Source organism: Plecotus auritus (assembly GCF_963455305.1).
Source record: "Plecotus auritus genome assembly, chromosome: 4".
Classification (NCBI taxonomy): Eukaryota; Metazoa; Chordata; class Mammalia; order Chiroptera; family Vespertilionidae; genus Plecotus; species Plecotus auritus.
The window spans coordinates 105,903,436-105,927,010 of NC_137775.1; the positions used below are offsets into that span (position 1 = coordinate 105,903,436).

Consider the following 23,575-nt stretch of genomic DNA (forward strand, 5'->3'; position numbering starts at 1 on the left):
TCAGAGGTTGACTAGCCTTCCAGGTTCCTTGTCCACACCTCTCTGCTAGTGAAGGCAATGGGCGGCTTCCAAAATGTTATAGTGTCAGAACTTAATTAAGCCAAGTTAATTAAATTCTTTGACATAAATATGTCCATAATCATCACTTTCTAACTTCCACTGCTTTTTGTTTTCAGAACAGATGATAGTTGAGACTAATTTTAATTTCATACATTTATTTATATTTCCATTTTGGTATTCTGCAGACCATATGGGATAGTGTTTTGTTAGTTTCTCTTGGTAAGATTTTCTTTTTAAAAAGTCATCTCATAATTTAGATCTGAATTTTATCCTTATACTAGAGGCCTGGTGCACAAATTCATGCACAGGTGGGGTCCCTTGGCCTGGCTAGCAATTGGGGCGGATTGGGCCTTCTCGCCCAATCTGAGGGGATGGAACGCAGGAGGTTTGCGGGCCTGCCCCAATCAGGGTCGATTGGGTGGCCGGCCAGGGGGAGGGACTGTGGGAGGTTGGCCGCTGTGGGAGGTTGGCTGTGGGAGCACACTGACCACCCAGCCGGCCAGGGTGAGGGACTGTAAGAGGTTGGCTGTGGGAGCGTACTGACCACAAGGGGGGCAGCTTCTGCATTGAACATCTGCCCCCTGGTGGTCAGTGCGCATCATAGCGACTGGTCAACTGGTTGTTTGGTTGCTTAGGCTTTTATATATATAGATTGTCAATGGTGTGACTGAGTAAGGCTCGCTTGTCAGTGCCCTTGCCACAGCAGTAGGTGTCTGGTGATGGTCAGACTCTGGCAGGAGGGCTGAGTCCTCTCTGTTATGTTGATCAGCTGTTGCGTTTGGCACCAATTGTGAAGAAGCTACGTGGACAAAGGCAGACTCTTTCCTTTGTGAATAGTGACACTGCAGTTGTTCGTAGAATGTCAACGTACTGATTATATAATGTTTGGGTAAGAAAACATTTCTTTACGTTATTGATGATTTAGTTTGAGTTACCCAAAGATAAAGAGCCCAGAGATAACCCCCTCTCCACCCCCATCCCAGTGTGGTTCATTCAGTTGTGATCACACGTGTAGTTTGGTGTCTCAGGTTCTGTTTAGTCATATGATTGGCATCATGTTAAACTATAGATTTGTGACGTGGGTGCTTCACTCTTGGAACCAAATGACTAAAGTGTGAAGACCCACGTCCTGCATGGTTCAGGGTTTGGGCTCTGGAGAAGGGCCGCGCACAAATGACAGATGAGACAAGAAATAATAATTTGGAAATAGGGGGGGCCAGGCAGGAGCCCAACGCAAGAAGAAGGACTCCGCTTGTGCTCAGGCCTTGCCATTGTTTTACTCAGTTTGGGATGCACCTATAGCTCTTAGGCAGGCAATTTGCAGTAACAGACAGACTATCTTATCAGTAAGGATTTACATGGACTGTCGGGTTGGCAAGTTGCTTCAGCTACCATTGTCTCAAGTAAACAGTGGGTGCATAGGTCTGACCTTTGCGAGGGCTCAAGGGTCACCAGCATTCCGGGCTCCTTGTCCACACCTCTCTGCTACTGAAGACAATGGGCAGCTTCCCACATCTCCCCCTTTTCTTTTCTTTAATAAATCTTGAAAAGTGAATGCTGCCTAAAAGGGTTTGAGTTTTTTTAAGACTCTTTATTCTGCATCTGCAGACTAGAAATAAACATATGAGAACAAAAATGAGACAAGCAATAGTGGTTATGCAAGGATATCCAGTGGAAGGGGTTAAATTCTTTCATGTCCTTTTTAAATTGCTGCCAGGCATCCAAGGAATCAGTCTGTAGTAAGTTTCTTTCTGGGCCAACAGTTTTTTGAGTCCTCTTTTCAATGTCCAACCATTCCTTATGTGTACATGCTAGCAATGATATTCTAGTTTTGGATGGTGGACAAACAATGTCAATGCAAGTTCGACCTTCTCTGGCTTGGTCCTGGGCAACCTGCAGCGACGCACAGTTGCTGACTGCCAGTATGGCAGGTCGTCTTCACCATCTCCATCTCTGGACTGTTTCTCCTCTTGTTTTCAGGGTGTTGTTTGGGGGCCAATGCTGTTCTGTGGCTGGAGCAATCTGGTCAGTTCCTCTCTCAGATTCATTGTTGCAGGAATCCACACGGGCTTGGAGGAGTTTTCTGGAAATACACAAGCATATTCTCGACCAAAGGTTAATAAAGGAACTTTTCTATAAACTAGACTTGGGATCCTTTTCTTTTCATTGTGCCCAAACCATTTTCCTTTGGCTTATTTTGACACCACGTGTGTTTTCATGGCTGTCTTCTCTTCAGCGTTACAAGTGAGAAACAGTGTTTAAAACAAAAAATTTTCTTGATGTAATTTACTCACGGGATTATTTCACTATCCCCCTTCTTCTTTTTTTAAAATAAATGTTTGTTGTTCAGATTATTACAGTTGTTTCTCTTTTTTCTCCCCATAGCTCCCCTCCACTGGGTTCCCACCCCACCCTCTGCCCTTACCCCCTCCCCACTGTCCTCATTCATAGATGTATGAATTAATAGGGCGGGGCAAACAGCTATGGCTGATCCTCAGCCCTGCCTTAAGAGACCCCTGGGTCTCAGTGTCCCTCGGTAATGGCTGCAAGCACCTCTGAGAGAGCCACCCTCGAGTTCGCCCGATGCCAGACAGTCCACTTTCTCCCGGTATGAGTCTGGGTCCCTAGAGTCACACCCGGAACTGGAGTTCAGAGCAGTCGGGAGCTTGTGTCTCCCTCCAGATTGAAAAAGACAACCGCATCCTCAGTTGCCAGCCCATTTCATACGTGCCTCCGTACTTCCGCACTTTACTTCCGCACCTCCTCTTGAGTCTCAGTGTGCTTTTCTCTTTCCCTCTAGTTGTAGAATTTCCACTCATCATCTGGATGATGTCTGTTTTGTCTTTTAGTTGTAGTTTTGAAGTGGTTGTGCGAGGCAGCAATTTCAGGTGTTTACCTATGCCGCCATCTTGGTTTCTCCTCCCCCCTTCTTTTTTTGATTTAAATAATATTAAGAGGCTTTTGGAAATTTTACAATGCAGTCTTGGTAACTTTTTAATTTTAATTTTCTGTACAGAAATATGACTGCTTTGGATTCATTGCATGTTAAGCAGTTTTTGAACTATGAGAAACCATTAGTAAAAAATTAGTTAATGCTTCAGGAGTAGTTTCCTGTCCAGTACAACAAAGTTTTTATGAATATTCTTTTATTTTAATTAGCCAATTTAAATCAGTACATGACATTAAATTTCTGCTATTAGTCTTTGAGTAACTTTACATAAACCTCGTCAGGGAGGCAAAAATACAAATTAATTACTTTTATTTTTGAGGCCTAATATATTGACTTTTAATTACAGTTCTTCAGATGTTTGAAGGAAACCTCTCTTTATTTCTTTCCACAGTAATTTCTAGACCACACTTAGAGACTTTTCTATTTTTTTTACACCAAGCAACAAATGTAACAAACATGGCTGTTTTTTGGATTTTGAGAAATACTGCTGCAAAGCCATATATTTCAAGTGATTTTTCAATTATGGTGACTGTAATTATTGTCAGATTTAGTATTTTAACAACAATCTTTAGTTTACCCTGTAAATATCAGCAGAAGAGATTTCAAAATTTTCAAATTTCTCCTTTTTATTAAACTTAGAAATATATTTTTAAAGTATCCCCTTTGGCTTATTTGCATATATAGAGGGATTATGGGAGGTTTCAGTAATTCTCTTAGAAGACTTTACTAGGATCCAATTTGCTTTTAAAAATATTGGCTTCTCGAAAGAAACCAAGATTGCGGCATAGGTAAGCACCTAAACTGCTGCCTCACACAACAATTTCAAAACTACAATTAAAAGACAGAACGGACACCATCCAGAACCATAGGAAAGCTGGCTGAGTGAAAATTCTACAACTAGAAGGAAAGAGAAAAGCTCACAGAGAATTGGAGGTACGGCAAAGGGTCTTTGTGCGCGCAGAGAGGAAGGGCGGCTGAGAGCCTGGCTGACTTTCTCTGGCGGAAGGGGGAAGGAAGCCCCCGACCGCACTGAACCCCAGTTCTGACTGCACTGAACCCCAGTCCCGGGTAAAACCCCGTGGACCCAGGCTCATACAGGGGGAGTCTGGACTGTCAGGTAGAGAGAAAGGCACCCGGAGACTCGGAGACCAGGGGGAGACCCAGGGAAGCCCCGGCGTGCCACGGTGCACAAAGGCTGCAGAGGTTGCCACAGGCTTTCCCTAGCAGAAGGGAGTCAGAAGCTCTTGACTACACTGAGCCCCAGTTCTGACTGCACTGAACCCCAGTTCCAGGCGAGCCCCTGGGGACCCACGCTCTTACGGGGGGAATCTGGACTCTCGGGCAGAGACTCGGGAGCTGGGGAAGGCAAAGGTCGGGAGGCGCGCGCATGCCAGTGCGCACAAAGGCTGCGCAGGTTGCCACAGGCTTTCCCTAGTGGAAGGGAGTCAGAAACTCCTGACTACACTGAGCCCCAGTTCTGACTGCACTGAACCCCAGTTCCAAGCGAGCCCCTGGGGACCCACGCTCTTGTGGGGGGAATCTGGACTCTCGGGCGGAGACTCGGGAGCCGGGGAAGGCAGAGGTCTGAAGGTGCACGCATGCGCGCAAGGGCAAGGCTGACTGGAAGCCAAGACTGTCTGTTCCGCTCTGAGACTCCACCCCATCCAAGCTGAGCACAGAGGCTATTGCAGTTTGGCAAGTCTAATCCTATAAGGCTGTCTCCAGCACCGAACTTCTCCCAGCATAGACACAGATGATCCTTACAGCCAACTGGCCTGGAAGTCAATTCCTCCCAGTGATACCAACAACAATCAAGACTTAACTACAACAAGGCTGTACACACAGTCCACAAAGGGGTGCACCAAGAGTGTCCACCTCAGGTTAACTGGGGAGGCCGACCCACTGGGCCATATAGGAAACCTAGCACACAAATCTACCCTACCAACTCAGGGAAGCAGTGAAAATGCGGCGTCAAAGAAACATCACAAACGAAAGAAATGGAGGAAAACAAACGACTGGATATAGAATTCAAAACCACGGTTATAAGGCTTTTCAAGAATATCCTAGAAAAGGCCAATAAATACAACGAGACCCTCAAAGATATGAAAAAGGACCAACTAGAAATTAAACATACACTGACTGAAATAAAAAAGATTATACAGAGACCCAACAATAGAATAGAGGAACACAAGAATCATGTCAAAGAATTGAAGAACAAAGAAGCAAAAAACACTCAACCGAGAAAGCAAAAAGAAAAAAAATCCAAAAAGTTGAAGATAGTATAAGAAGACTCTGGGACAACTTCAAGCGTACCAACATCAGAATTATGGGGGTGCCAGAAGAAGAGAGAGAGCAAGATACTGAAAACCTATTTGAAGAAATAATGACAGAAAACTTCCCCCACCTGGTGAAAGAAATAGACTTATAAGTCCAGGAAGCGCACAGAACCCCAAACAAAAGGAATCCAAAGAGGACCACACCAAGACACATTATAATTAAAATGCCAAGAGCAAAAGACAAAGAGAGAATCTTAAAAGCAGCAAGAGAAAAACAGTTAGTTACCTACAAGGGAGCACCCATACGATTGTCAGCTGATTTCTCAACAGAAACTATGCAGGCAAGATGGGAGTGGCAAGAAATTTTCAAAGTGATGAATAGCAAGAACCTACAACCAAGATTACTCTACCCAGCAAAGCTATCATTCAGAATTGAAGGGCAGATAAAGAGCTTCGCAGATAAGAAAAAGCTAAATGAGTTCATCACCACCAAACCAGGATTACATGAAATGCTGAAGGGTATTCTTTAAGAAGAGGAGGAAGAAGAAAAAAGTAAAGAAAAATTATGAACAACAAATACATATCTATCAACAAGTGAACCTAAAAATCAAGTGAATTAAAAACCTGAGGGACAGAATAATCTGGTGAATATAATAGAATCAGGGGCATAGAAAGGGAGTGGACTGATAATTCTCAGGGGGAAAGAGGAATGGGGGGTGTTCAGGAAGAGACTGGACAAAAATCATACACCTATGGATGAGGACAGTGGGGGGGAGGTAAGGGCAGAAGGTGGAGTGGAAACCGGGTGGAAGGGAGCTATGGGGGGAAAAAGGAGAAACAATTGTAATAATCTGAATAAAGATTTATTTAAAAAAATAAATAAAAATAAACAAATTAAAAAAACAGTGCCCTAAAAAAAAAAAAATATTGGCTTCTCATATAACTTAATTTATATGAGACCTTGATTATATTTTTAAAAAGCTAATTTATTAAGTAATTTAAGTAGGTATTTTTATTAAAAAAGCAAAACAAGCAAATTTAGTAAACTTATATGTCTGATTCACAAGGCACAAATGCTGACCCACCCCCAGCCTATTTAAAATGCAGAGGCTTTTTATCTTCTAAATTTATGTTGCTGAAAAATTTGGCTGTATTTAAGAAATATATTGTTACTTTATTTTTTACTTCTTTGAGGCCAAAACCTTCATAACATTTAAAATATATATATATATATAAGTAAAATATAGTTATCAATTTTTATTTGATAAAGCTTTCCATGCGATTTCAAGTGTATTAGATTGGCTAAATTTAAAATATTTCCTTTAAGAAGCGAGAACAAATTTTTTAAATAATTTCAGAAATAATTTCAAAGAAAAAACAGTCTGGTTTATTCTTTAGCATCTATGAAAAGATTGGGGCTCAAGAAGTCACCCAAAATTGGACGGAGTGCGCGCGTTTTCTTAAGCTTGCTTTTGTATTCACTGGTACAAAATTCCCAGATGCATCCCTAAATTCTGGGAAATGTTTCATTTGCCTGAATTTTAAATGACAAACTGCGAAATAAAAACATGACAAAAATGAGACTTAATAACACTCTTGAGAGTGGGTGCCTATTTTACAGGATCGCCAAAAGACCTAGTAATTTTTTAATTACTTTTGTCTAGGGAATTTTCCTAGGACCTGTATTATTGGCCACGAGTACTGCTCAAATTCTCTCTTTCCCCATTTCCGCATTCTGTTTGTTCTGGGGAAACTCAGCAGTGGCCTGGCCATCTAGCATTTCTTGTTAAATTGATTTAGAGTCATGCTTAATAAACTAACAATAAACAACAAAGAAAAACAGTAATCAATAGATAAGTGCCCAATAATTTTGTTTTTAATATCTAGGACATAAAAGAGGTTGAATCTGCATTGATTGCATCAGGAGGCCAGATGCTTGCACCTTTCCCTGGAACGCCACCTTGTGTCCTTGGTTGCCTACATTCTTTTTTGAAATGTCCTGTTCTTCCACAAAGTCTAATTTACTCATAATCTTTCTGCACGTTATTTAGCTGATTCTGCATGTCACTATATTGTCCCAGCCCTGCTAACATTTCATAAGTTATTTGATCAGTCCGTCCGCAGTTTGTGTGGGCTTGCTCCAGACATTTCTTTATCCGCAGTTTGTGTGGGCTTGCTCCTGACATTTCTTTAAAAATTCTCCCTACTGTAGTAAATAATCTCCTCCTTAGCCTCTCTGAAAGGCTCTAGCAAATGCAATACCATATTCCACAAGGAGAAACAGATTGGAGGCAAGTTTTTCCCCTGCTGCTGAGCTTTTTTCAAGTTCTGACCAACTCTTTCCCAACATTCAGGATCTAATGTACCTTCTTCAGGAAACCAAGGATTATGCTCTATAACATCAAGCAAAAACTGTAATACCTTCTGAAACTTTGATTCCTTAAGCATGCAAACCAAAAGTCTACAATAAAGTTTCTTACTTTTTAACTGAATCCTGCCCCATTTAATGCCTGGCTAAGAAAAGACGTTCCTACCCTACTGACAGATCGCGACTTCTGCAGCTTTGCATGCGGTGAATTTCCCCAGCTATATAGTGAATTCTTCCCCACCTATCCAGTGAAATCTTCCCCACCTTGCCGGTGAAACTTGGTTTTTTCGCTCTAGATGATATCTTCTCCTCCAGAGGTCCCTCGTCGAGGTGCCAGATGCGATGACCCACGTCCCGCGTGGTTCAGGGTTCAGGCTCTGTAGAAGGGGCTGCACACAAATGACAGATGAGACAAGAAATAATAATTTGGAAATTGGGGGGGCCAGACAGGAGCCCAACGCAAGAAGAAGGACCCGCTTGTGCTCAGGCCTTGCCATCCTTTTATTCAGTTTGGGATGCACCTATAGCCCTTAGGCAGGCAATTTGCAGTAACAGGCAGACTATGTTATCAGTAAGGATTTACATGGACTGTCAGGTCGGGAAGTTGCTTCAGCTACCATTGTCTCAACTAAACAGTGGGTGCATAGCTCTGACCTTTGCCAGGGCTCAAGGGTCACCAGCATTCTGGACTCCTTGTCCACACCTCTCTGCTAGTGAAGACAATGGGTGGCTTCCCACACTAAAGACTTCTTTTCATATCTGTTTTTCCTGCTGTGGTCTCTGAGTAATTAAAATATGAGTGTAGATAACAATATTTGGTAAATTTATGGGAAAATGCACAGAAAGAATTAAAAGGAAGAATATTAGATTTTCCTTTTCAAATGAAATACATTCCTAGACTCTTAAGTAATTGCTCTTGCTGCTTTATAACACATAGTTTCTTCTTAAAATTCTTTTTTGGATAAGCACTATATTTATATGATAAATATATTGATATGTTGGAAGAAGCTTTGGGAAATGCTTCAGAAGTCTTCAGAAAGTAAAAGTCCCCATATTAATGATGAAAATCTAAAACTGCATAATAGCAATGGTTGGTCAACTTTTAAGATACTAAAACCCAGTGAATTGAACACTTTAAAAGACTTTTTTGGTATGTGAATTATCTCAGTAAATCTGTTTAAAAATGTTTCTATGAACAAGTATACCTTGATACCAAAACTTGATAATATTGTATACAAAAAATAAACAAACTATAGACTCATATCACTTAAGACATCAATAAAAACTCCTAAGTAGAGATGAACAAACAGAAAAAATAATCTTTTTAAAAAAATGTTATATTGATTTTTTTATAGGAAGGGAGAGGGATAGAGACTCAGAAACATCGATGGGAGAGAAACATCGATCAGCTGCCTCCTGCATGCCTCCTGCATGCCTCCTACTGGGGATGTGCCTGCAACCAAGGTACATGCCCTTGACCAGAATTGGACCTGGGACCTTTCAGTCCGCAGGCCGATGCTCTATCCAGTGAGCCAAACCAGTTAGAGCAGAAAAAAATCATCTTTAGACTGAAGTTGTTTTAGGGTAAAGTTGACTCAAGTTCACTTAAAGCACAGGGTATTTTATAGCCTATTTATTTTGTTTTTCACCTTTTACCTGTATAATCTTAATCCCCTAGAGTTGTGAATTAAGGAAGTGAGGCAGACTTGATTGTTGTTGGGGACAAGAGTCTGTGAAGAGTGGCAGAAACGCCCTGGCCAGGTGGCTAAGTTGGTTGGAGTGTCATCCCTTACACTGCAGGTTTGATTCCCAGTTGGGGCACATACCTAGGTTTTGGGTTTGATCCCTGGTTGAAGCATGTACTGGGGCAGCTAATCCATATTTTTCTCTCTCCCTTCTCTCTAAAATCAGTAAACATATCCTCGGGTGAGGACTTAAAAAAAAAAAAAAAGTGGCAGGAAGATTCTGGCTGGGAAAGAAGGGAGCAGAAAAGAAAGGGAGAGACGCTCAGAGCAGTCATTGCTGGTTGTTCAGAAGCATTTGGTGTCTGAGCTAAGTTCATGCTGCGCAGGACCATTCAGCAGTCACACTTACTCGGAGGGACGGGTGAGCCTGTGCTGGACACTTTGAAATGGATGTCCAGCACAGGGTCTTAGACCCGAGCAGAGTTGTAGCCAGCTCATCTTTAACTGGAACACTGTGGAGACCACGTGGCCTGATACTTTGCTGTTTTATCCGGGAGGTGATGCGGTTTTGTGGCTGTTGGTGGGGCCTTGCTCTGTCTTGTGCCGTAGGTTTCCTTCACGTGGGGTGCAGTCAGTGTGTCCACACTTGTCGTTCTCAGGGAAGTCGTCAGACTTGAAGGCGCGGCTGCCTGTCCCGGTGGAGAGGGCCGCGCTCTGTGTTGGTTTTTCCAAACAGGATCTTAGCTTCTTGATACAAAATAACATGACCTTTGTGTTCTGCTTTCTTGGCTCCAGGTGCTGAGTTACTTTCACCATCAGAAGAGAGTTCGGCAAGGCGTGGAGGAGATGCTCTACCGACTGTACAAGCCCATCCTCTGGAGAGGCCTGAAGGTGCACATGCCAGCTGTCTGTCGTGCTTAGATGCACTCATTCCAAACTGCGGGAGGGCAGTAGAAGTAGACCTGGGCTGGGAGCCTCGTGACACTTGGATTGAATGGTTTATTCTTTTATTAAAAGCATTTCTCAGGCCCATCAGACTGAGTCTGAGTTGGTTTAGTGCTGACCACAAGTTGGGAGGGGAGGAGGAGCTGTGCTCAGTAAACCAGCAGAGGTGGGGGGGTCTGCAGAGCTGGGCAGGGTGTCCTAGTCCCTCAAGACCCCCTGCTGAGACTGGGCACCAGGATGACAACACTAGGAGCGTTCAAGTTGACACAGGCTTTCAGCACAGGTGACGTGCTGGGGGGATGTGAGGTCCATGTGTCTTAGTGACGCAGGATGGGCTTTGGACAAGGAAGCAGTCTTCTTCCAGGTGTCCGCACGGAGCTGAGCGTGGCTGAACCTGAGGAAGGTCTCACAGTGCGGTTTTTAAAATCGTCTTTAATTCGTGAGTCAGTCTGTGCTGAGATGTCAGGAGCTTTACTCTGGGAACTCTCCACTTACGCCTTCTGATGCCACCCTCTCTGTGGGCCCTGACACACTCTTCCTTCATTATTCCAGGCCAGAAACTCTGAGGTTCGCTCCAATGCTGCATTGCTGTTCGTTGAAGCATTTCCTATTAGGGATCCAAACTTCAATGCTATTGAAATGGACAGTGAAATTCAGAAGCAGTTTGAAGAGCTCTATGTACGTATTCATGTAGTCGAGCTCCTTATCACTTCAGCTCTGTCTGGCCTGGTGTGCGTCCCAGCCGTTCCTGCATCTGCCTGTGCCCCCTCCCCCGCATGGCAAGCTTTCCAGATGTTGACATTCTTCAAGGAAATCCATCCTTTCCCTGGTGATGTTGTGGGTGCATAGTGCCCTTTTCTCTTCCTCTTCATCTCCTTTGGAACATGTAATTATTGCTTCATATAATTTTAAACGTTGTATGTGTATTCTTGTCTCTCCAGCAGAGAAGTAGGATATCATAGGGTTAAAACACCCCCAGGTTTGACTCTACCTGTGTAACGTTGGGTGACACTTTTCTGTCTTTTCACCTGTGAACTGCGGGTGGGATACTGCCTACTGTAGAGCCTTGAGTCATGTGAAGGAGCAGACACTGGGTATGTCTAAGGCAAACTGACAGGTAATACCTGTTGGGGTGGTTTTTTCAGGTGACTGGGTTTTCAAATGAGGTGAGGTCTGATGTTGAGGTGTGATGTTGTTTCCTGGGTGCTGTGGCTCTTCCTCTCCTTGCTGGAAAGCGCTGCCCCTGCTCAGTTCCCACACTTCCGCACGCGCAGGCTCCTAACACAAGTAAAAACATTAGTTTCCTAGTTAGTAGAAGAAAATTATATGCAGAAATAGGAAAAAATGCCATGATAATGGTGGTTGCTCATGACACTCTTAAATACTTAATTTTGTTTGTTTTCTGACTGTGAAAAAAGACAGAAAGTTGAAATTATAACCCTAGATGGGTTGGCTCAGTGGATAGAGCTGTGGCCTGCAGACTGAAGGGTCCCAGGTTTAATTCCATTCAAGGGCACATGCCCAGGTTTCGGACTTGATCCCCAGTGTTAGGCATGTAGGAGTTAGCTGATCAATGATTTTCTCATCATTGATCTTTCTATCCCTCTCTCCCTCTCTCTTCCTCTCTGAAGTAAATAAAAATATATTTAAAAGAAAGTTGAAATTATAGTATGATGTCCCTCTCCAGAAATCTCTCCTCTCTTTTTTTTTTTTTTTAAATTTTTTTTATTGATTTCAGAGAGGAAGGGAGGGAGAGAGAGAGAGAAACATTAATGATGAGGGAGAATCATTGGTTGGCTGCCTCCTGCATTGCCCGCAAACCAGGCATGTGCCCTTCACCAGGAAGTGAACCATGACCTGGTGCAGAGGTCGATGCTCAACCATTGAACCACGCCAGCCTGGCTCTCTCTCTTTTTTTCTTGCTATTTTGTTGTTGAAGAAGCCAGGTTATTTTGTTTCCCACAGTCGGGTTTACAGAACCATCCCTACAGTGTCCTTGCTATGCTCCTCTGCCCTTTGTCGTTCCTGTGACTTGGTAGTGAAGTTTAGAGTTGATGAGAGCCATGGTTTTGTGGGTTGTGTGGGTTGTGTTTGATTCTCCAGGTGCTGTCATGTATTTCCATCAGATACATAGGACCATTGTCTGGATTGAGTCATTGCAAGTATAATGACTTTATTTTGGATTCAGTGTATTTCAGCACTTTGAGAACTCAAGAGCGGTTTGCATAGGCAGTGTCTAATAGACTGGTACTCAGGATAGTGCCAGCAGCTCTGCATAGTCCCCTGAACAGTAGAGCGTCCTTGGAGGCCCTAGGTTGGCCACGTCTTGTGGGTGGGATTGTCAAGTAAGGCCCCATGAGGGTCTGGATGTCCTCTTGCAACACTCAGCTGTGGAAATGACACTTAACCAAAGATCATGGGTCTGCATGACCCGTAGTTCTGTAACTTGGAACATTGGGTGAGTTGTGAGTGTCCAAGGTGCTTATGTGTAAAGCAGATGTTGATATAAAGGGAACTGGTTTAAGTTTTTTAAGCCGTTTTCCCTCCTACTTCTAGAGCCTTTTAGAAGATCCATATCCAATGGTCCGTTCCGCAGGGATCCTTGGTGTTTGTAAGATAACTTCCAGATACTGGGAGATGATGCCTCCGACAATTCTCATTGACCTCCTCAAGAAAGTGACTGGGGACCTGGCATTTGATGCAAGCTCAGCCGATGTGCGTTGTTCTGTCTTTAAGGTAAGATTTTAAGTTATATGAGCAATGTTTATTTATTGTAGGATAGTGAATACAGAGGGAACCATCTTAAAAATCACTCATAATATCAGTATTGACATTTTTTTTTTATATGTCCAAGGTAAGGTTTAACCAACCAAATTAAAGTGTTTGCTACAAAAATTATCTACTTGAAATAGTCTTTCTTCAGTGTGTGTGTGTGTGTGTGTGTGTGTGTGTGTGTGTGGAGGCGGGGGGTGCACAGCATTTTAGAATAGGACCTGTATGCACTTTAAAATTGTTAAGTTAGCCCTAACCGGTTTGGCTCAGTGGATAGAGCGTCGGTCTGCGGACTGAAGGGTCCCAGGTTCGATTCCGGTCAAGGGCATGTACCTTGGTTGCGGGCACATCCCCGGTGGGGGCTATGCAGGAGGCAGCTGATCGATGTTTCTCTCTCATCGATGTTTCTAGCTCTCTATCCCTCTCCCTTCCTCTCTGTAAAAAATCAATAAAATATATTTAAAAAAAAAAATTGTTAAGTTATACATTAAAATTGACCTTCAAAAAAATATTTATTGTTGAAAGTATTACATATGTCTTCTTTTTCCCCCATTGACCTTTTCTAACCCCCCTCCCCCTCTGCCCCAGGCCCTCATCACCCTATTATCTGTGTCCATGGGTTAGCACCGTGGTCGGCAAACTGCGGCTCGCGAGCCACATGCGGCTCTTTGGCCCCTTGAGTGTGGCGCTTCCACAAAATACCACGGCTTGGACGAGTCTATTTTGAAGAAGTGGCATTAGAAGAAGTTTAAGTTTAAAAAATTTGGCTCTCAAAAGAAATTTCAATCGTTGTACTGTTGGATATTTGGCTCTGTTGACTAATGAGTTTGCTGACCACCGGGTTAGCATATATGGATGCAAGTTCTTTGATTCATCTCTTCCCACCCACCCTCCCTGCCTTTTTGATATCTAGTATATACTTCTCATAAGAATCTACAAAACTGTCCTTCCTCTATCATTCAGTCTCAGTAGTTACTAGGACATCTCCATCTCGTTTCATCTGTAGTCCCACCCATTTTTCTCCTATAATTCCTTCGAAGCAAAGCCCAGACATTGCATAATCTCATCTGCAAATATTTACTTATAACCTTGAAAATATAGATGTCTTTTAAAATAAGAAATCCATGCCGAAACCGGTTTGGCTCAGTAGATAGAGCGTCGGCCTGCGGACTGAAGGGTCCCAGGTTCGATTCCGGTCAAGGGCACGTACCTTGGTTGCGGACACATCCCCAGTAGGAGGTGTGCAGGAGGCAGCTGGTTGATGTTTCTCTCTCATCGATGTTTCTAACTCTCTATCCCTCTCTCTTCCTCTCTGTAAAAAAGTCAATAAAATATATTAAAAAAAAAAAAAGAAATCCATTTTCCTAATAACTGGAAAGAGAAGGTGGCAGGGCATATCAGTCTTCCGACAAGTCGGTGCCTGGACTGAGCTTGGACAGGTCACTTGGCCTCTACCTGAGGAGCTTGGGTCCTGCAGGGTGGAGTCAGGAGGTGCAGAAGGTGTGGGCTGTGGGCATGGTTAAAGGACTCTATGGTCTAAGCTTTGGACACTGCTTGACCAGCCCTGGTGCTGTGTTTCTTTAATTCAGAAGATTATTTTATAGCTGCTCTAATCTTGTTAGGAACAGTGAAACCATAGAGGAATAATTGTCAGCCTTTGAAACCATACTAATTCGTTAAAAGTGTGTGTTAATGTGAAACCGTTTAAGAAAGTGTTATTTTCTACAGGTGTGTTTATTTCACCAGTGGGCCTGGATGTTTTCTCACCTGAACCTTTTTAGTTTATGTTCTAATTTGAATCTTGTCTTTCTCCTTTCTTGCAGTGTTTACCGATAATTTTGGATAACAAATTAAGCCACCCGTTATTAGAGCAGCTTTTGCCAGCACTAAAATACAGTCTCCATGACAATTCGGAGAAAGTGAGAGTGGCTTTTGTGGAAATGCTGTTGAAAGTTAAAGCCGTAAGGGCTGCCAAGGTGGGGTAAATAAGGTTTTTCTTATTTAAGACATGAAGTAAATAAATAAGTACATTTGTTTTCATCCACAAAAAGACAAAGTTCGGCTTTTGGCTAAATGTTAGTTTAAGGGTCTTCATTATTATTTGGTATTATCTGTGAGTTTTTCCCTCCACACAATGGTTCTCTGAAATTTACTTTCAAAAAGGCTGTTTTGCCTGGCACAGCATTGGGGAAAGAGCTCACACGTCACCCGTGCAGGGTCCGCTGCACAGCCCTGTGGTGCGCTCGTGCAATGACATAATGCTGTGTGACCGTGAAAGGAAATGAACTTACACAGAAATACCTCTAAGATAGGCAAGGACAAGCAAGTGTAGGCGCCAGCTGCATAAAATGGGGAACACACAGCATTACAGCCTGTATTTGCTCAGATACACATAAAACACCCTGGGAGAATCAGGACATTAGTTGACAGCTGCCTGTGAGCAGGGATTGGGTGTCTTGGGATGGGGTTCTGGGGAGGCCTTATCACCGCTTAGGGTGTGTATTGCCTTATGCTTTTCAGATTTTTTTTATTTTATTTTTTTATTTTATTGATATTTCACAGAGAGGAAGGGAGAGGGATAGAGAGCTAGAAACATCGATGAGAGAGAAACATCGATCAGCTGCCTCCTGCACACCTCCCACTGGGGATGTGCCCGCAACCAAGGTACATGCCCTTGACCGGAATCGAACCCGGGACCCCTCAGTCCGCAGGCCGACGCTCTATCCACTGAGCCAAACCGGTTTCGGCTGCTTTTCAGATTTTGACCTGAATATTTTTATGTTTTTTAAAAAAGTGTATTTTGTATGACCTGCATAGTAAGAATACCCATATCATCCCCAATCTCACTACCTCAGTAGTTGTGTTGCAAATCAGTTGACGGTGTGGTCTGTTTCTGGACTTGCTTGTGTAGCTTTCTTGTCCGTCCTGAGCCGGGGCCACCCAGCACAGCCTGGATGCTGAGGGCCCTGAGTCTGGTGTATGAACCCCCAGCCTCCTCCCTTAGAGCCCTCTGGCTGCTTGGGTCCTTTGCATTTCCATAACAATTTTAGAATCAGCATGTCAGTTTCAACAAAGCTGGGTGCAAGTTTGATTGGGTTTTTTCTAATAGCCTGTTAAAACTAGATCTTGAGTCTGAAAGGGAAATGTTTGCCTTAGTGTTGTTTGAGCTGTCAATCTGCTTGCACAGGATTGTGGAGGTGATGGCTGGGAGGAATAGAGAGGGCAGTTGCTTTCTGCTTTACTAGGGAGTCTCCACGAGAACGGGCAAGACCAGAAAGACAGAAAGAAAGCCTGGGACCGGAGTTTGGGCTTTGTCTTAATGAGGTTCTTCTTTCATCTTGATCTTAGCTGGCTCTTTAGAGGGAAGGCAGAGAGTGGTTTAGTGGTGAGGTCTCTGCAAAGGTCTGTTCTTGAAAATCAAGGTGAGAGGTTGATGGGCCTGTGGAAGAGCAGCTAACAGGAATGGGTGATTGTCACCCAGTGGAATGGTGGGCAGCATGTTGCTGTCTGATATAGGTGGTGCTGGCACAGGTGCCGGGTCTCCTGCACCCCGTGTTGGAGGAACGAGAGCTAGTTTCTTTTTTATTATGCTCTGGAAATTTTGCTTAAAATGTTAAGATGACAGGAACCATTGACAGGCCCCTGCTTCCTGCTTCACACAGTTTTGGAAGATATGCCCCATGGAGCATATTTTGGTTCGTCTGGAATCAGATTCCAGGCCTGTGTGTCGGCGCCTGGTGAGCCTCATCTTTAACTCTTTCCTGCCCGTGAACCTCCCGGAGGAGGTGTGGTGTGAGCGCTGTGTCACGCTGTTGCAGATGAACCACGCTGCTGCCAGGAGGTTCTACCAGTATGCCCACGAGCACACCGCTTGCACCAACATAGGTATGCACACCGCGCCTCTCAGGCTGGTCTCCAAGGAGCCTGGCCTGTAAGCTCTGTGCTTGAATGCATTGCTGAATGGTTTCCCTTAGATGGCACTTGTAGTTGTTTGGGATTATATTTTACTGTTAAGAGGTAATTTTGTTGAAGAAACATGTGAATAAACTATTGGTTATCTTCAACATTGTAGCAAAGCTGATTCATGTGATTCGCCATTGCTTAAATGCCTGCATCCGGAAGGCAATCCGCGAGTACCAGGAGGAGGACGAGGAGAGGGAGAAGGAGAACGTGAGTGTAAGTAGGACACAGGGGCCTCAATCCCTGGGCCATGTTACCCCTCGTTTCCATGGGCTGTGATGTGAGTGTCCATGCCCAGCACAGGCCACCCCAAAAGATCCCACAATGGCTAGAGTTAGGAATCCAGGGCCAAAAACCTTGATAAACAAACCATGTTACCCCTTTACCAGTCACCACCCAAGTCCTAACTTATTTATGTTTCTCACTAATTAGCACCCAAACCTAAGTGTCTTTGTTCTGTCAGTTCTTCAAAGTTATTGTTTCTTTGTCTGAAAAGTATAGAAAGCTGCTGGTTCGTCATTTTAGAGAGACTCTGTTGTGCACACATATTAAGTTAATCTGGTTTTAGATTAGTTTATTATTTGTCTAGAAGTGGAGGAATTCTTCCCGTCCCCAACTTTAGGAACATTTGTCTATTCTTTTAGTATTGATATTTCAACTAATTATTTTGGAGGATCATAATGTTTTTGAAAGAATTGTTGTACATCCTTTGTAGTTCATTGTGGAATTTGTGTAGGAGTGAATACAGAGGAAATGTATTATTAGTATCATCCCGTCCTAGATTTTCTTTGCCTTAAGCTTCTCTGTATATTTTTCTGTCTGGGGGTGGCATACGCATACTGTATTTTAGTTAGGTGGTGGAGCTCTTAACCTCTGCTGTAAGATTCTACTGGAAACATCATGGGGTTAAATTTCTAGGTGTCAGTTTTATTTAGAATTCTCTTAAAAAATAATTTATCAAAAGTGATTTAGCCTTGACCAGTGTGGCTCAGTTGGTTGAACATTGTCCTATGCACCAGAAGGTTGCTGGTTTGATTCCTGGTCTGGGCACATGCCCTGGCCGTGTGCTCGATCCCCGGTACAGGACGTGCAGGAGGCAGCCAGCTGATTGATGTCTCTCATACAGATATCTCGCTCCCTCCGTCTCTTCGTTTTCCCTCTCGCTCTCTAAAATCAATTAAAACATATTTTTTAAAAAAGTAGTTTATTCAAGAGGTTGTTTGGCTGCTATTTCTTCAGAGCAGAAGAAGAGAACGTTTAGGGCTTGGGCACACTACTTGTTGGCACTGTCTTAAGCTTGTAACCAAACTTGCATGCTCACAGACGTTGAAAGTAAAATCTTAGGGTAATTTTATGGTGCTCATCAAGGTTAGGAAACTCACCTTGATAAGGAAGGCACCAAAGACAGTTTACACTCTCGCTGCAACATGGAACTGTGTGCTGGCCCGAGGCAAGCCCAGGCGCTGGTCTGTCTTGCCTCACTCCTGCCCTGTGTCCACTCTGACACAGGCTGACAGGTTGCTCAGGGCTCCAGTGTGGCTTTGCTTAATCATTGGCCTCAGGCTGTCCAACCACATGTCAGAAGGAGAGTGCTGCTCACACATGTGCCCTTGGCCTCAGGCCTGTGTGGCCCCTCCCCACCAGCCTTGTCCCTGCCCCAGTCAGGGCCTGCAGATGTGGGACAGAGAAAGAAGAGGGCATGGAGACAGTGGGGCTGCATCTCATCGGAACAGTTGGCCTGAGGAGCGGCTGCATCAGCTCACAGGCCTTTTCATCCTGGATTTGGGAAACCGTCAGCTGAGAGAATTCAGAACTGGCCCTGCTTTGTGTTCTGTTGGGATTTGAGTTCTTCTCTTCAGGGCTTTTCCCTCCATATATGGATTGGGTGGGCAGGATTCCTCAGGAAAGTGATTCTATTTCTGCTAATCTTCAGAAACCTTAGGTGAAAGGTTTCTGAATCCCATCTGCAGGGCGAGGGGCTGCCATGTGCGAGGTGGGCACCACGAGGGGTGTGAGCAGGTGTGTGCTGCGGAGCGCGCAGGGCCTCTGGGCCAGCCTCTCAGACTCGTGCTGCTGGTGAGGATGGTTTTGCAAAGGAGCAAAAGCGTATTTTAAGAGGTGGTAATAATAGTTGAGACTGTTACGGTTTTTAAATATTGAAGGAATCCTCCAGGCTCATTATTAAAAACTTAGACGTTAATGAGAGAGCTTGCATTTTGTAATATTTTAGGTCATTTTCTGTACCATCAGAAAACAAGGGTTTAGAAATAATGTAGTTCCATTGTGAACTCTGCTAGAAAAGATACAATTTGTCATATATATATTCTAAAAATACAAGGCTGAAAGCAAAAGTTTTTGAAGCGCTCTTTTACTTTTCCTCTTTGCTGTCTATGAAAAATCAAAGCTATTTCTGCTAAAATATAAAGTTGGCTTCCTCTTTAATAGATCTCACTTGGGAACTTAGCACATTTTTGTAAGAAGTGATGGGTTCTATGAGGCACCCATGATAAGGCTGCAGAGCAGTAAAACATAGAATTAAACACAGAATGAAGTTTTGTTGATTTGTTATTTGTATTGTTCTCATAGTAGGCTTTGGTAATTTCATTGCTTTTTAAATGTCACTGGCCATACCTCATTCAGAGTATTAAGTGCCCATTGAAAAATGTAACTGTATAGAAACTACCTTTGTCCTTTCTGTATGCCCTCATTAATCAAGCTTACTTTCTGTCACACTTCAGTAGAGAGCACAGAAGTACCAACACCAGTGGTGAGTCCGCCATGGCCTCTCCAGCTGCTCCCCTTTCAGGACCTGGTGTCGGCTGTTCCTGCAGGTTCTCCAGCTGTCTGCTGCAGCCACCACAGGGCTCAGTCCGTGTGTCTGGCAGGGGCGCATATGTGCAGCTTGAGGCGATGGCACGAGAGAATTTATTAGAGCCTTTGTGGTTCAGGCCCACATTCAGATGATAAACAGCAGCCATTATGGCTTGCTGCCAGCATAAGTTGGGAAATGTCAATGCGTATATTAATTTAAAAACAAGCTGAGGAAATCCATGAGGAGCAGGGTCGGTGTTACAGTTACACACCAGAATCTGGCGTCGTACCTTTCAGCTTGTAGAATGGGCTGCTCATCCCTGAGTTTTAGTGTAATCACATTGAGTAATCAGGTTTTACACCCCCCCCACGCGAACAGTCTGTTCATGTCGAGGTTTATGCTGAGAAGTGACATCCTTGAACAAATCAGAAGATACAGTAAAAGAAAAAGCATGCTTTTTACTAGTGTGTTATGTCCCTAGATGATAATAGGTTATAAATTTTTATTTTGAGGGTTTATAATTCATGTAAATTGTTTATTAAAAGGATATAAGGTTAATGTAGAATGTGTTATTTCTTGGGTGGGCTTTTAAAAACCAATTCACCTCTGAGAGATTCTCAAATACAGAATAAACTCCTTTTCAATAGTCATGAAAATAGACTGGATATTCTTTACATTTCTGCTTTCGTTCTAGAATTCTGAGGGGTGCTTTTAAAGACAGTGATATTATCTTAGTAGTTGTTATGATTTGATTCTTTCACAATAAAATTATTTGCATCTTAGGTTCTGGATAAAACCCTGTCCGTCAGCGATGCTGCATCCATGGCAGGTTTGCTAGAAATCATCGTGATTCTCTGGAAAAGCATTCACAGAAGTATGGAGAAGAACAAAGAGGCCAGACTCTACACCATCGACAAGTTTGCCTCTGTGCTCCCCGAGTACCTGAAGGTGTTTCAGGTGAGATTGCCACTTGGAAGCAAGCGTATTGAGGTGACAGTGGAGCAGAAGTGCTTGACACGTCTGCTTCGCCTTGGCGCGTCATCTGTAGCAGGAGGGGCTCAGCCAGCTCTTACCTGGCAGGGCGGTGGCCGCTAGCCTTCTCAGGGGTGGAGGCCACATGCCTTTCAGCCTCATGTCCCCAGCACGCAGGGGAATGTCAAGGGTAGGTACTCGATTCTTCTGTCTCTGCTGGTCTGTGGCACTACTTTAGATTCCAGTTTGCTTTGCTGGGAATTGAGAAGGAGGAGTTTGTGAACATGAAGGTGCGGTAGCACCTAGGCTGTGTGGGCAGCTTTCAGCGTTTGATGCCGCATGATAAGCAAATGTGTTTCTGAAATATTTGAGTTGTGTCTGTTATCAGGGCAAAGAGAACCAGGGGTGTCATTACTTCTGTTTGGATGAAGGAAATCTCATTCCTTGACTTTTTAATTTACTTCTGAAAGAAGTTCATATTTCAAAAACAAATGAAAATAAGATTAATAGTTAAAAATGCAAATTATCCCCAATTATAAAGAGAGCATGGTCTGAGTGACGAAAGATCATAGGTCTTGGGAACCCCATTCTCTTGGAAAATTTACTCTTGGCTCTTCTGTGAGCTGTGTTTCCGTGACTGACATGCCTCTGAGCTTCATTCTGCCTCTGAAAGGCAAACTGTCCTGTCCATGAAAGTCAACAGCCTAGGCTGCCAAGTTACTAGCACATTTAGAAGTTCAAGTAATTCTGTTGGCCAAGAAACCAGCATTATCTCAAGAATCTCAGAGGATAAACACAGACACCCATAGGACCCTGGATAAGGCGGTAGCAGTGTGGTTGGGGTGCCTGGGGACCCAAGGAGGCAGTTAATTCCCTTTATTCCAAGTGATTGCAGCAAGAGAGCTTCTCTACCTGCAGGAGCTTAGAGAACCCGTGGCCACCTGCAGTGAGTGAACCAAGGATATTATGTGTTGTGTTCTGCTGTTGTAAGGCAGATAGCGGTGGCGTAGCTGCAGTGTAAGTACTCGGTGGTGCAGGCGCTGCAGAAGTCTGATGTGTTTGCCGCACCAGCTCTTCCCACACTTTTCCCGTTACAGGTGGAGTCTGATGGGGAGGGATTAGGTGTTGGGAGGCAGCTCCAGCAAACTTTTCCACATTTCCCATCACATTATCTCGTCTTCCTACAGAGATTCTGGTTATTTTATTTAAAAATTTTCTCTGGTTTCATCCTCTTGAGTTTTATGTTCAAGACAACAAGTGTATGCAGATAATTTTCCCCCCTTTTTATCAGCAATGTTTTTACAGCAAAAAAATTTTGTTACTGATGTAGCCCCAGGTTCTAGATTGTTGCCTGGTACACAGTAGGTGCTTAATAAATATCTGCAAAAAAATGAATACATCACAGAGCAGCGAAGTGTGTGCACTTTGAAAACAGTTGTCAAACGTGAGGCTTTCCAGGAGGTGTAAGTTCCCGCATTGCGCATGGCCAGGATTACCTATGTAGTTCCTGCTGAGCCATTTTGAAAATAGGAAGTTAAATGGGGAGCTTTCAGAGCACCGTGGTGTTTAAGTACCCTTTCGCTTTGTCTTCCTTTTTGTGTTTTTAGGATGACCGCTGCAAGATCCCTCTCTTCATGCTGATGTCCTTCATGCCGCCTTCCTCCGTGTCTGCCTTCAGGTACTCTGCTCGGGGCAGCAGTGAAGGGGGAGTCCCGCATCGCTGTGCTTGTTGTCACTGACACTCAGCAGACTGCCCCCCATCAGCTGTGACTTCTCAGATGCTGCTTCCCGCCCACTCCCTCCCTTTCGCTGTGCAGGGGAGCCGGGTACAGTTTCCCATGGCTCTCACGTTGCCCAGGAATCCCGTGGTGACTGCATGGAGCTGGAGCCCTCTGAGCCTCTGAGCCTAAGTCGGGCACTTGTCAAGCCTGACCTGCTGAAACGCTAGAGCCATGCTGTTGTCCATGGTGGTGCATCGGCCAGGGTGGCTGTGATATGGGGAGCATGGTCTCGGGTGCTGTGCTATGCTGCAGACCCACATGGACGCAGTGACTCGGTGTGAGAAGGATGTAGTTTTCTTTCTTTATTATATCTTTAAATGATGTTGTGGGAAGATTGGGTTAAATAAGATACATTATTGAAATTAATTTTACCTGTTCCTCTTTTTTATTTTTAATGTGGTGACTACAAAATTTAAATGACTGATATAGGAGCCTGTTTTTTATAGCTCGCATTGTATTTTATTTGATAGTGTTGGTTATTAGCTCAGTAAAAATTACTCGTTTTTATTCATATTTATGATACAATTAATATTTTGATGCTAAGCAAACATCGTTACCTCCAAATTTGGAATCTGCTCTGGAGTCTGACGAAGATAACGGGAAGGAAGGGTGGGCTTATGTGGCCGTGTCAGGAGGACTTGGCACTGGACCTGGCGGCACTGACGCTCCCCTTCCTAAGGCTGCTTCCAGGTGTCTTCCTCACCTTGAAGACAAGCGGGAGATTGCTGGGGAAGCGCTGGGTCTGATTTTGTGTCTGTGATATGTTCAGCTGCAGCGTGATTTCCACACTGAGAAACCGAGAGCAGGGTGCTGCGGACAGGAGCTACTGCACGTTGTTAGACTGTCTCTGCTCCTGGGGACGTGTCGGGCACGTTCTGGAACTCGTCTGCGACTGGCTGCCAGAGGAGTCCCCCCAGGGAAAGGTGTGTTCCTGTCCCGTCTCTAGATCTGCGAGGGCTGGTGTTGGAGCAGATGCTCTCCTGGGACAAGGGTG

General features: G+C 44.0%; 1 protein-coding gene across 3 annotated transcripts in view; it reads left to right on the forward strand.

Moving 5' to 3' along the window:
* The window catches only part of NCAPG2 (non-SMC condensin II complex subunit G2), an 89,191-nt gene that overhangs the window by 38,365 nt on the left and 27,251 nt on the right, over positions 1-23,575 (forward strand). For all 3 annotated transcript variants that reach the window (XR_013960372.1, XM_080664140.1, XM_080664141.1), the window contains exons 10-18: positions 10,135-10,230; positions 10,837-10,962; positions 12,841-13,020; positions 14,880-15,032; positions 16,719-16,941; positions 17,129-17,232; positions 20,612-20,785; positions 22,408-22,478; positions 23,351-23,504. Coding sequence is in view for 2 of the 3 variants with exons in the window: in XM_080664140.1 (XP_080520266.1) it covers positions 10,135-10,230; positions 10,837-10,962; positions 12,841-13,020; positions 14,880-15,032; positions 16,719-16,941; positions 17,129-17,232; positions 20,612-20,785; positions 22,408-22,478; positions 23,351-23,504 (1,281 nt within the window). In the remaining variant the exon portion in view is untranslated. The remainder of the gene's footprint in view (positions 1-10,134; positions 10,231-10,836; positions 10,963-12,840; positions 13,021-14,879; positions 15,033-16,718; positions 16,942-17,128; positions 17,233-20,611; positions 20,786-22,407; positions 22,479-23,350; positions 23,505-23,575) is intronic.